Source organism: Gobio gobio (genome assembly GCF_949357685.1).
Source record: "Gobio gobio genome assembly, chromosome: 8".
Classification (NCBI taxonomy): Eukaryota; Metazoa; Chordata; class Actinopteri; order Cypriniformes; family Gobionidae; genus Gobio; species Gobio gobio.
The window spans coordinates 30267414-30280507 of record NC_137114.1 but is presented as its reverse complement, the minus strand read 5'-3'; the positions used below and the strand labels follow the sequence as shown (position 1 = coordinate 30280507).

The 13094-nt window shown below is 39.8% G+C and overlaps 1 protein-coding gene across 7 annotated transcripts in view; it reads left to right on the top strand.

Annotated features, from left to right (window-relative positions):
* Positions 1–13094, top strand: part of bcas3 (BCAS3 microtubule associated cell migration factor) — a 260966-nt gene that overhangs the window by 6358 nt on the left and 241514 nt on the right. For 4 of the 7 annotated variants that reach the window (XM_079824037.1, XM_079824039.1, XM_079824038.1 and 1 more), the window contains exons 6-7: positions 3716–3797; positions 7170–7242. In XM_079824037.1, the coding sequence (XP_079680163.1) occupies positions 3716–3797; positions 7170–7242 (155 nt within the window). The remainder of the gene's footprint in view (positions 1–3715; positions 3798–7169; positions 7243–13094) is intronic. The other 3 variants (XM_079824042.1, XM_079824043.1, XM_079824041.1) reach the window with 1 other exon arrangement.

Here is a 13094-nt window from a genome sequence, read left to right as displayed (position 1 = left end):
AATAATCAAGAAACTTTGCTGCTGTACCATGGGTGCAGCAGAAGCAATGATATTACGCAGCGCCTGAAAATAGGCTAACTTCCGTCAACATAACCAACGTGACAACCTGCTTGCACAGGCAGCGTGCTAGCTGAGGACTATTTTCAGGCGCTGCTGTGTAATGCACATAAACATTACCTGAGATTATCATTGCCATGTTTTGTGTTGTTGTTCCAGTCGCGACGTCGCTGAAATAGAAACCGTTTCTAAAATAGAATGATCGCGTGTCGCCGTAGCGGCTGTTTAGGACAAGAACTCAAATTAACATTGAAAAGATACCTTGTGTCGCGGCGTTGCATTTGCGTGTAGTTGGGACACGGTGTAATGCGCAATGAGTTTGCATCGCAATTCAGAGGATTTACTTCTCGTAAATTCATCACTTTTTCCTGAAATGCATATAAATAAGTGGCCTGTGAACTGGGAGAAGAATGGAGTAATCTTTATTGTTTCATACTCAGTGTGTATCTGATATGAATAAAACACTTTGTCAAATTATAATTATAAATAATAATTTGTTACATTTATATAGCGCTTTTCTAGACACTCAAAGCGCTTTACATGGAAGGGGGGAATCTCCTCAACAACCACCAATGTGCAGCATCCACCTGGATGATGTGATGGCAGCAATATTGCGCCAGAACGCCCACCACACACCAGCTGATTGGTGGAGAGGAGACAGAGTGATGAAGCCAATCGCATATATATTTATATATATATGTGGATGATAAGGAGGCCATGATGGGCAGGGCAGGGGCCAATGGGCAAATTTGGCCAGGATGCCGGGGTTATACCCCTACTCTATTTTGAAGGACATCCTGGGATTTTTAATGACCACAGAGAGTCAGGACCTCGGTTTAACGTCTCATCTGAAAGACGGTGCTTGTTACAGTATAGTGTCCCCATCACTGTACTGGGGTGTTAGGACCCACACAGACCACAGGGTGAGCACCCCCTGCTGGCCTCACTAACACACCTACCAGCAGCAACCTAGTTTTCACAGTTGGTTCACAATAATTTCACAATTAGCCTATAATTGAAAGGATCTATTGCAGTTTCCAGAGGCATCATATGGAATTACATTTCTTACCTATAATTGATTTTACAGTACTTTATTTAAACCTCAAATAAACATTATGTGGTTGAAAACACTGAATAGTTGTGATGTATGAAAAGCACTAAGCTCAGCGCTCATCGTCAGCCAAAGTGCGAAAGCACGTTTGAATATCAGTGACGCATTGAATGTTCTGATCACACCACTGTGTTCGTATGCGTCAATGGGTTCAAATTAGATATGCACAGATTTATCGACCGCCGAGATTTATCGGACAATTTTCGATCAATTTACAACCATCGGTTGGTTTATTAATTAACTGTGTGAAGGCACTGAGCTGTATAATGTCTGATGTCTAATGCATAATCCAATATTATAATGTAATATTCCTGCTGCGCTGCTATCTGCTTTTAATGTTAATCAAACAAAAAAAAGCTCCCTATTGACTAAATAACTTTCATAAGGATTAATTTACGTGATGCAAAAAATGCAGACGGAATCCAGTCATAAAAACAAATTTACTGCATAATGCGGAATGTCACGGAATTTGTCAAAATTTTGATGAATAAATAAAACAAAGGTCAGTACATTTAAATCAAAGCGAGATATATTCTAGTGTCTGCGAATATTAAGCTGCAAAATGACTGTTTAAATATGAATCCTGCATGTCTCTGTGTGAATGAATGGCACAGATGCGCAGTTTAATTTACCTCACACACACTGAAACTCACTGTTTTTCAGCCTCTGCCACCTCAATATATGAGGACATGAGTGCATCTCCAATCACTTCATGAGCATTTTACAGTTTCATTCGACAAAATCTATCATCATATCATAAACACACACACAGAAACTCAAAGGTCTTCACGGCAACCCGTCAAAAAAAAAGTTCTGTTTAACAAAGTAATTGTGACAGAAATATATTAATGTTGAACAGTAGAATTTAGATTTTTTTATATAGTGAAGAATATGCAGTTATTTAACATTTTGTTTACTTTATTTCTGTACCTGGAAACTGTTAAAACTAAAGCACTGTGTATTTCAAATGTATCTTTGTTCTGTTTTATTTATGTATTTATGTTGGCCTGCTGAATGTTAAATGGATCCAGTCTATGTTCATTAGAAATTATTTGATGAATGCAGCAATAAACTAGCTAGTAGGCTATAAGTTAATGTATGTTTTTTTTTTACTTTGCTGATTTAAAACATGATCAAAACACTATCTATTTTAATGACACAATTTCAAATAAGAGGGCAAGTGACAAATATCGATATCGGAATCGGCCAATAATTGTTTGTTAAAATCTGTATCGGTATCGGCATTAAAAAATCCTATCGTCGCATCCCTAGTTCAAATCAATCTCGTTTTGGGGGTGGAGGGGGGGACGAACTGAAATTTTCATTACATGAAATAATTATTAGTTAACATTAATATTATTTCAATTTCTTATTAAACTTCAAAAGAAAAAACACATTCATCTTTATGGAAGAAGGGGGCCCAAAAGGAGGTCTTGCATACCCCCCTTAAAACTCTCCATGGCGCCCCTGCCTAAATCAATGCCCTGTTTTGTAACAGAAAGTGATTTTTGATTAGAAATCCCATAAAAGTTTTCTGAAATGTTATGACAAAAAAAATTAAAAATTTGTCAGATTTTAATGCTGAGTGAATTTCCACAAGAGTGCTAAATTTGATCACTAAATTAATGTCAGTCATTTTTAAAGAGCTAAGAGAAGTTGTTGTCATTGTGAAACCTCCAAACATTTTGTATCGCTGAAAAGCCCTGAATGTGCTCTTTACAGAACATCCAGACTTAAAACTGTATGCTGTCAGAGAAATTCCCTGAAAATATAATGTCCACTACAGTGGACAAAAGTCTATTCCTGGGTCCCAGGAGGATATAGGGTTTGGAACCGCATGAGGGTAAATGATTCATGATTTTCATTTTTCGGTGAACTGTTTCATTAAACTGGGATAGGATATTTAACTATTAAAGAAACAATTTACCTTTGAAAACATCACAAGTGTCATTTAAGAGCATGTTTGTCAACGACAGTTATTGTGCTGTGTCTTTCATCCATTTTCCATTCCTATCCGAAGGTCAGATAACATTACACGGCAGTGCCTTTTTTTGTAGTGTCTTGCTTTTGGTTTGTCCACAGATGCCTGATGTTTATCTTCTAGTTGTTGGTGACTTATTATCAAACCACATCACAGCTGCTGCAGACCAAACAGAGCATTGTGTGATTTACAGTCAAGTACTTTTATGTCTGTTAATGTTCCAAAGGGATGCCACAGTATTTAGGGCATTCGTCATGGGTGTTTCTCAGTCAGACACTCTGTGTCAACGCTTTCTAACGGAATGTGTTAGCTGATGTACAAATAAAAGATAAAATGTTGGAGCCCCATCAACTCTGTAGTGTCATTTTATGGACGCCTTTTTGTCTCTGACCTGATAACCTTTGTGATGTGGCTCTGGTACAAACCCATACGCACATTCAGGGTTTATGCATCACCACATTCACACACCCACCGTCCTTTTTTCTGTGTCTTTGAAATGAGTTTATCTTTCTAACATCACAGTCCGTTGTCTTTTAAGTTTTCCTGTTTGTTTCTTCTCTCTGCAGCTGAATGGCGAGGCGCAGGAGCTGTTCTCGGTGCGACACGGGCCTGTGCGAACTGCTAGGATCCTGCCTGCTCCACATATCAGTCAGTATCAGACACTGCCTCTGTCTCTTTCCTTCTACAAAGCCACACATAGCCACGTACATGCATTACTTTTATCTTTATAGTGTCTCCTTAAAACATTTTGGATACACTTAAAATGCATGAATAAATGTGTTCATTCAAATAAATTATTTTTGGGGCCCTCCATATAGTTTAGGACTGTGGTTCTGAACTAGTTTTGATTATCCACTCAGCTTTGTCCTTGAAATAAAGCCCAGCAATATGCAAAATTGTTAACTCGACATATACCACCATAAAAAATGATGTGGCTAGTAAGATTATTTTTCAAAGAAATTATTAATTTTATTCAACAAGGATGCATTAAATTGATCAAAAGTGACAGTAATGACTTTTACATGCAAAAGATTAATCTTTTTTTACTTATTATTTACTTATTTATTAAATGCATCAAAAATACAGAAAAAAGTGTATCACTTAAATATCACTTTAATAGTTTTTCTATGCGACACTTTTTTTTTTTTTTTAAATTTTCTTTTACATTGAAATTAATAAGAAATGTTTCTGAGCACCAAATCAACATATTGAATGATTTCTGAAGGATCATGTGACACTGAAGTAATGATGCAGAAAGTTCAGCTTTGCTATCACAGGAATAAATTACATTTATTATATTTGATCAAATATTATTTTTATTAATTTAATTTAATAAAATACATACCATTTTAAAATATTTACTTCACTTCACTTCCGAATATTACTGTTTTTAACTGTATTTTTGAGAATAAGAGACTTCTTTGAAAAACACTAAAACAATCTTACCGACACCAAACTCTTGAACGGTAGAATCCACTGAATTGCAAGAATTGAATTTTTCTTTCTTATAAAAGTTGGTAAGCAGTTTAATTTTGCCATCCCAAGTATGCACAAAAAAAATTAAATGTAATTTTTTCTTTTCATCACTGCATGCAAAACCGCTGCTTTGAAATATTTCAAATTCTACATTCCAGTGATATCTTAATTTTCAGCTTGTCAAGAACAAGCGTCCACCCCCAAATTGAAATATGTGTTGACAGAGCATGATCTCCCGCTATGCTTCGATTTATTTCACATGTCATATGTTACATAAATAGCACGTCATGTTTGTCACTGCCATTTGTCTAGAAATTTGCAGGAAGTAAAATCAGTTTTCGGCAGTTACATGCTTTTTCGAATCAAGTTAAACCGAGATGTGGCAATTTATAAAGTTCCACGTCTCTCTTCCTTACTGGCATTTCCATATATCATGTTTAAATTAAAGACTACCTTCTGTTTCTTAATAGTGCAAAGCGCTTGCCAGTGCCCTGCTGTTTTCCCATCATAATATTAAAATCAGTCCTTCACGATTATGTTGGCGTGCTGTCAGCTGGCTGCCTGGACTTTTACCGCCGCTCTGGCAGAGAGGAACTGCAGACTTCTGAGATTTTCCTTCTCTTTCATCACGGCTCACTCATTGGCCATCGCATGCCTGCGTTCATTCCATTTGTTAAAGGACGAAAATGAATACTCTGACAAAAGAATGCACGCTACATCTTCCTAAACTAAAATACATGCAACCTGATTAGGTGTGATTTAAATATTGACGTTTTGTCAAACTGTCCTTCTTTATTTTTCTCTTCCTGTTGTATGATTTTTGCATACTTTCTGTGACTAAAACAGGGTATTATTGTATCTAAAATTCTGAAATCAGTCGAAATTAAGTGTCGTGGGCATAATCAAATGTAAAAACAAAAGGAATGGTAAATGCACTGAGTCATATTGTAGTGTGACATTTATGTGCAGAATTTGCGTTCTGTCCTTTCGGCAGATTTAAACAATGCACAATAAAGGCATTGAACGCCGGCTGGATTTGGATAAAAGAGAATTGTCATAATAAGAAGCAGCAGACGGCCAACACATGAGGAGAGTGCTTCTCAGCTAAATCAAATGAATTGTACAAGTGGGGAAACTGATTGCGATCTGTTTGGCGCAAACAGTGTCATACTGTTGTGGGATTTAAAAAAGAGTAATTGTTTTAGCTGGGTGGGCGGATTTGGAAAGTCCTGAAAATAGGTGTCAATTTTAATAAGGGAAGGTCTTTCCCAGAATAAAGGAGGAAGTTCTGCTTTCTCTAAAGAGGCAAACTGACTTTTTTTCCGTATCCGTTCTGTTTTTGACTTGTTCCTGCAGTTTTTGTGTGTGCAATGATTCATTTCCAGCCGACAGCTACGGACCAGATAATATCCACAGCTGACCAAAAAAATCTGCCATTGCTTCCTCTCTGCTTAAATTTATCCCACTGTTGAATGCACCTTCGCAAATGGCCCTCCTATAAATGTATTATTTACTGAAATGCAGGAAATTTGTTATGTCTTCCAGAAAACAATCCCCTCAATAATTCTCAGCATGAATTGAAAGCAGGCATTGGAAAATACAAATGAAAACCACTTGTTTCAAAGTCCATCCGTTTTCGAGGCGCACAGCTACAGGCGGAGAGGAGCACGGCTTGGTTTTCTGCCCTTTAATTGTTCTTTCAAATAGAAGACAGCTGTTGTCTTTTAGAGGCCTGTTGTATTTGCATTATGATTGGATATCGTGACCAGTCGCAATGTCTGATGACAGAGAAGTGAAGATGGAGGAGAGGCCCTTTAAAGTGTTAAGGTTTGAGAATGACACATTTGCTCTCACACGCCATGCCACAGGGACCGTACTTTTCTGGAGCTGATTAGTGTCATGGCATGACTGCACAAATTACAGCTCCACAAAGGCTAACATCTTCTTCTATCCGGACATGAATGGAAATCAAGAGAATTAGATAAATATGGGATCTGTAAACTTACTGCGACATGTTTTCTCCACCCAAAATATGCCTACCGGCCTTTTGCCATTCTGTAATTCCTCCGAAGCCTTGAAATTAAAGCCAGTCAGACAGAAGACTCCTCCTAAAGCTTTGAAGGCTTTCTCCATTAGAGTCGGAGGAGAAATGGTTTGCGTTCAACACATTGCGCTGAGTGCCGTTTCTGTTCTGTCTCCATTTAATGCCTTGCATGCCGGTATTTTAATTTAATTGATCTTCGAGTCTCTGTGAGGATCAGGGCATTATTCTCTGGTGGTGAGAGTGTGTGAATGTCAAAGCTGACAGGAAAGAGGTGCCCGCTTTGGTTTTTTACAAATTTTTGAAGACATTTTCAAAGCATAATTTTGATTGTAGTGCAATCAGCATGCTTCCTGTTGCGGTAGTTTTTTGTTAAAGCTTGAGTTCGGTGGGTGGGTGGCTTTGGCAGAGAGACAACGGGCCTCATATGCGTGTGGCTAATGAATGTCCCTCTTTATGTGGGTCAGTGGTTAATTTTCCCCTTTCTGTCCCTCCGGCTGCAGGTTCCCTCAACACTGACAGCTTCGCTGAGAAACGGCCCCTCCTCGGCGTGTGCAAGAGCACAGGCTCTTCGGGGTGAGTGCACAACGACGATGTCACTTTCACTGTCAGCTCGGCCTAGTGTTTTGCATGGTGCCAGAGCTTTCATATTCGCAGGTCGCTCCTGGTTGTTTTTCAGCTACACACAAGCACAGTTTCAGCACAAGCTGGGGGTTGATGCCAAAAGCAGAGTTTTCTTTTTGTACTTTGATAATAGAAATAGCTTGTTTCTTTATATATATTGTTTTCAACATTGATAATAATAAGAAATGCACCAAATCAACACTTTAGAATGATTTCTGTGACACTGTAGACTGCAATTTCCCCGTAGCCCTTTCCAGCCTTGTGGAGGTGTACAATTGTGTCTTTGGACAGCTCTTTGGTCTTGGCCATGTTAGTAGTTGGATTCTTACTGATTGTATGGGGTGGACAGGTGTCTTTATGCAGCTAACGACCTCAAACAGGTGCATCTAATTTAAGATAATAAATGGAGTGGAGGTGGACATTTTAAAGGCAGACTAACAGGTCTTTGAGGGTCAGAAAATATTCAAATACTTATTGTTCAAATACTTATTTTCCTCACTGTATATAAATAACCAACAACAATTTATCTTCACACTAGCACATACGCACATATACACTATATTGCCAAAAGTTTTGGGAATCCTGGCTTTGCATGCATATGAACTTTAATGACATCCCATTCTTAATCCGTAGGATTTAATATGGAGTTGGCACACCCTTTGCTGCTATAACAGCTTCAACTGTTCTGGGAAAGCTTTCCACAAGGTTTAGGAGTGGTCAAAAATTCCCATAAACACATTCTTCTAGAGGTGCATTTGTGAGACCAGGCACTGATGTTGGACGAGAAGGCCTGGCGGAAGTCTCCGCTCGAATTCATCCCAAAGGTTGAGGTCAGGACTCTGTGCAGGCCAGTCAAGTTCCTCCACACCAAACTCGCTCATCCATGTCTTTATGGACCTTGCTTTGTGCACTGGTGCGCAGTCATGTTGGAACAGGAAGGGGCATCCCCAAACTGTTCCCACAAAGTTGGGAGCATGAAATTGTCCAAAATTTCTTGGTATGCTGAAGCATTAAGAGCTCCTTGCACTGGAACTAAGGGGCCAATCCCCCCTAAAAAACAACCCCACAACTTTACACTTGGCACAATACAGTCAGGCAAGTCCCGTTCTCCTGGCAACCGCCAAACCCAGACTCGTCCATCGGATTGCCAGACAGAGAAGCGTGATTCGTCACTCCAGAGAACACGTCTCCACTGCTCTATACTCCAGTGGATTCAACGCTTTGCATTGCACTTGGTGGTGTAAGGCTTGGGTGCAGCTGCTCGGCCATGGAATCCCTTTCCCTGAACACACTAAGGCCTACTAATCTGAAGGCCACACAAAGTCTAGGTGTCTAGGTGCTTGATTTTATACACTTGTGGCCATGGAAGTGATTGGAACACCTGGATTCAATGATTTGGAGCGGTGTCCCAATACCTTTTGGCAATATAGGGTATATGTGTGTGTGTAAATGATGATAAATTGGCCATTTACAAGACCAAATATTATACTTTTTCATTAGCTCTTGCATTTGTGTGCATTTTAAAATATTATTTTAGACTTTTTCAGCCTTGTTTTTTTAATCGTTCATTTGAGAAAGGCCAGTTGAGGTTGAATGCAGGTCAAGGGCATTTAAGATCTTTGGATTTTTCCTCAAGTGACGTTTTATGGATATAATAGGCTTACATTCATCTCTTGCTGTGTGCGACACAAGTGGAGACATGTAAAACTCTTCATGAGGTGAAGCCCATGTGCTAATGGAATGTTCCGTCATTGTCCGGTTTATGGCTTTTCCCCATTTTAAAGCATGGTAGAGTCTAAGCCACATCCCTCTGTGTGCAACATTTAGATATTATGAGCTACAGATCCTAAGTGCATTTGAAGACCTGTAATTTGTTATACATAATAACCTGCATGCATCAAAGGTCTGATGGGGCCAGGGAGTGGTCTGGAGAGAGACAGCCAAACCCTGCTGACTGACTGACCAACCCGGTCAGCTCCACAGAGCCAGATCTGCAACCTTGGACTCCTGACAGAGTCAGACTGCGATCTGTGAGAAATATGGCCCCTTAGGGAGTGAGAGGGAGCAGGGCACATCAGTTATTGGCTCCTCTCCTCCCCTCAGCAACGTCTGCCACCTCTTAAAACGAACTCCTCCGCTGCTGCTGCAAATCTTAACTCAATATTTCCTCCCGAGGAAATAGAATAAGGAAGTCTGTCTTCAGCACACTTTGTTGGAGACCACCGTCCCAGCCGTTCCAAGACTAGAGCTTTTCTCTGCGCCGTGTCCGCCCCGACATGGAGACAGGCTCTGGCGGTTTGGCTTTGTACTCCAGCAACGGTTGGTCTAATGCTGAAAACATGCCTCGTGTTGAAAACCATAACCCTCTCCCTCCGGGTGAATGGTGTTGCCGCTGCTACGTTCCAGTAGAAGTGTTTGGTAAATAGCCTAGCTCTGTGTTTTTCTTTTTTTTGAAAGGTTGCACTGTGCTCGGTTCTTTCCCCTTTACTGAAATACTTCATAAACTTACCAAAGTCCTCACACGATTTTTAGTATATAATCATTTTGAAATAACAGCTTTTGTCAACCACCAGTGTGGATGCTGTCTTGACACTCAAATGGAAAACAGATTGCAGTCTTGGCCGATACAGCACTGCTGGTTTAGAAGTTGGTTCACTCAGCTTTAGGCTTAGATTACAAGATTTGCAAATTAAAGGAAAACCAGAAAGAGGAAAAAGCATGTGTGCTAAATCCTTCGTTGGAGAACTCCAGCCAGACACATTCAACATAATTTTATCAATGGAGGGGATTATGTCTTAAGTCCAAACAACGTATGGATCTGGTGAATTTCCTGACAGCAAAGTACACATGCCGCCCTTCGTGCTGTTCTATAGGGCTTGTAGGGTTTGCAAATTAGCAAAGAATGTATGTGCTATTCAATCCACCGCTGGACCCCACTTGTATCTGGAAAGGATTTGATTTTCCACAGTACCGTTGTTTTCTTTTTCTTTTAATTAGGGCTACATGTATTACAGTGACCAGGTTGAGCCTGTGTTCTCTCAAGTCAAATACATATTGTAATGTCAAGTCATATCTATTTAAAACAAACAACAACAAAAACATATGTAAATTGATTTTAGTATGAATTTGGCAAGAGTAATAATAACACACAGAATTACATATTATTTGCTACTTGTTAGTTGGTTGCAGAATTTTCTCATTGAAGAAAGCGCGCGTGCGTGCGTTTGGTTTAAGAAAAATATTCATATTTAAAACTTTATCAAGTAAACTTTCAGCCGACCACCTTCCATGGAAAAGTGTTGAATGTTGAAAGCGAAACTCAAGATGCGTACGTGACGTCATGACGAGCGTACCTGGTCACGTTAGTCTTTCGATCGGCAGGGGAACAATTTTTCCATAAATTTAACAGGGAAGGCGGTTGGCCGACAGTTTACTTGATAATGTTTTAAATATGGATGTTTTTCTTACACAAACGCATCGATTCGCTTCAAAAAGCCTTTATTAACACCCCAGAGCTGTGTGGAGCACGTTATTTGATGGGCAGATGCACTTTTTATGGACTTCAAAAACAGATGAACTATGAATCCAATTCTAATGCTTGGATTAGCCTGGACTTTTGTAATATAACTCGTTTCGTAAAATTTTATTCGTCTGAATGAAGAATGTCATATACACCTAGGATGACTTGAGGGTGAGTAAATTATGGGCTAATTTTCATTTTTGGGTGAACTATCCCTTTAAAACCATGAGTAGAAAATGAGAAAAGAAATTGAAATCATTGCAAAAAGAAATGTTGTCAAACTGTTTGCTTGCAGAACCTAAGGAATAAATATGGGTCTTTAAACTGGATTTAAAAGCATGCCATTTAACCATTTGTGGCCTCTGCAGTGAGTATGTTTGGAAGGGGTAAAAGTTCACCCTCTCAAGAGTCCTGCTTTTGTTCTCTGGATTATGGAGAAATTAAGTCGTTGGGCAGGCAGAAAACAGTGCCCTCTCTTCCTTCCCCTCAAATTTCCAGATCTCCATGGAGAGGATGTGAATGTTTTTTTTCCTTCGTTTTTTTCAATCCTCTAATGCAATCCTCTGTCATTGTGGAGATTACAGCTGGACCGCTGTCAGGGACTACAGCACATGGAGGTTCGGAAGAAGGTCCAGTCCTCACAGGCATAGAGTCATGACTTTTGACTCCATGGTGGCCACGCGGTGCCTGGCTCCGGGATGGTGGCAGAGGTCCAGTGACTCTCCTACTGTATGGCTCTGAAGAGCAGAGCATCAGCCCACTGTCTGCCCAGTATTATCAATGAGATCTCCTTTTTTTTCTTTTTCTTTGACCTTGGCCCTAATTGTCCTTACCCAAAGCTGTATCCATGCAAAGTCCTGCTGGCACCCACTGCCTGCTTATTAATTACACAATGGCTTTGAGGAGCAGAAAGCCAGTGTTGTCCAATGACTATTTTTAAATCGACTTAGCTAAAGCCTACTGTGCTATTAAGCTGTGCTTTTCATTGCATTTTTATTGAGATGTGAGAAATCCCTCTTAAGTGTATTAAATGATAAATCTCTGTGCGTTTGTATTAGACACAGGATTATGGGAGGATTGGGAAGTGATGCTTTTAGAGCCTATGAGCCTGTTACTCTCTAGCCATCACACCTGGAACTGTGAGATGTCTTGGCTCGGTGGATGCAACCTTGCAGAGATAAGTGGAGGTAAATAGGAGGGGTGTCGTCTGGTGGTGGTAGTTCAAAAACATGGCATATTTTACTGTCTCCCAAAGTAAATTTAAAGGGACGGTAGAGCTGCACGGTTCTGGATAAATTGAGAATCACAATGTTTTTGTAGATTCTCAAATAGCGATCATGATTTTCACACGATTCTGAACAGACAAGTAAATAAAATAACATGTAAATTACTAGAGGTGACAAAATATTAATTGCTGCATTCTATTTCTTTCAATTAAATGTTTAATTAATTAACATTTAAATTTAAAAAAAAAAATAGTTTGAATGAATGATTAAATGACTCACCCATGCACTTAGGGCGTGTCCGAATCCACTTTTGCTAGTTTAATAAAGGAAATAACGATTGGCGCGCCAGACACATGGTCCAAAAGGGTTGTACCTAGTCTCTTAATGAGTCATGGATGTGTTTTGGGCTTAATGTGTAACAAACCAATCAGAGTTTCAGCTCCCATTCCCTTTAAAAAACAGTTGCGCTTGCACCATGGCGGATTCGCTATTTAAATGGCAGAATTTGCGAGCAGAAAGACTGAATGCTTCGACAGAGAGGAATCCTTTTATTTTTAATATTTAAAAATGTTTGTGTGTTGCTGCGCATCCCTATGTGTGTAATAAGCAGAGTGTACGCGTGTTGTGCACCTGCCTATCGGAGGATATTACTAATGCATCCTTTAAATAACAAAAAATACTGCGCTATTGACTTTAAACCAGGTTTTTGTTAGTCAATGGGCAGTCGTTTTCAGTTGCCTCAAAATAGCAACGTGCCAACATTGCTCCTGAACTAGAGGTCTACACGGGTCCAAAAATTCATACCCGAACCCGAAGAGACCCGTAATGTGCTACACGGAACTGACCCGGACCCGTCTATTATTTCAAAAGCTGGACCCGGACCCGGACCCGTGCAGATCCGAGAACTGCCAAAAATGTAGTACCCGGAACCTTGACCTGGACCCGTCTATTTTTTGATAGCTGGAAACGAACCCGGCGGGAAGACACAGACCCGACTGGACCCGATTGTCTCATATTCCACCATAAACTGCTATTAACAAGCCAATAAACAAGTTGCG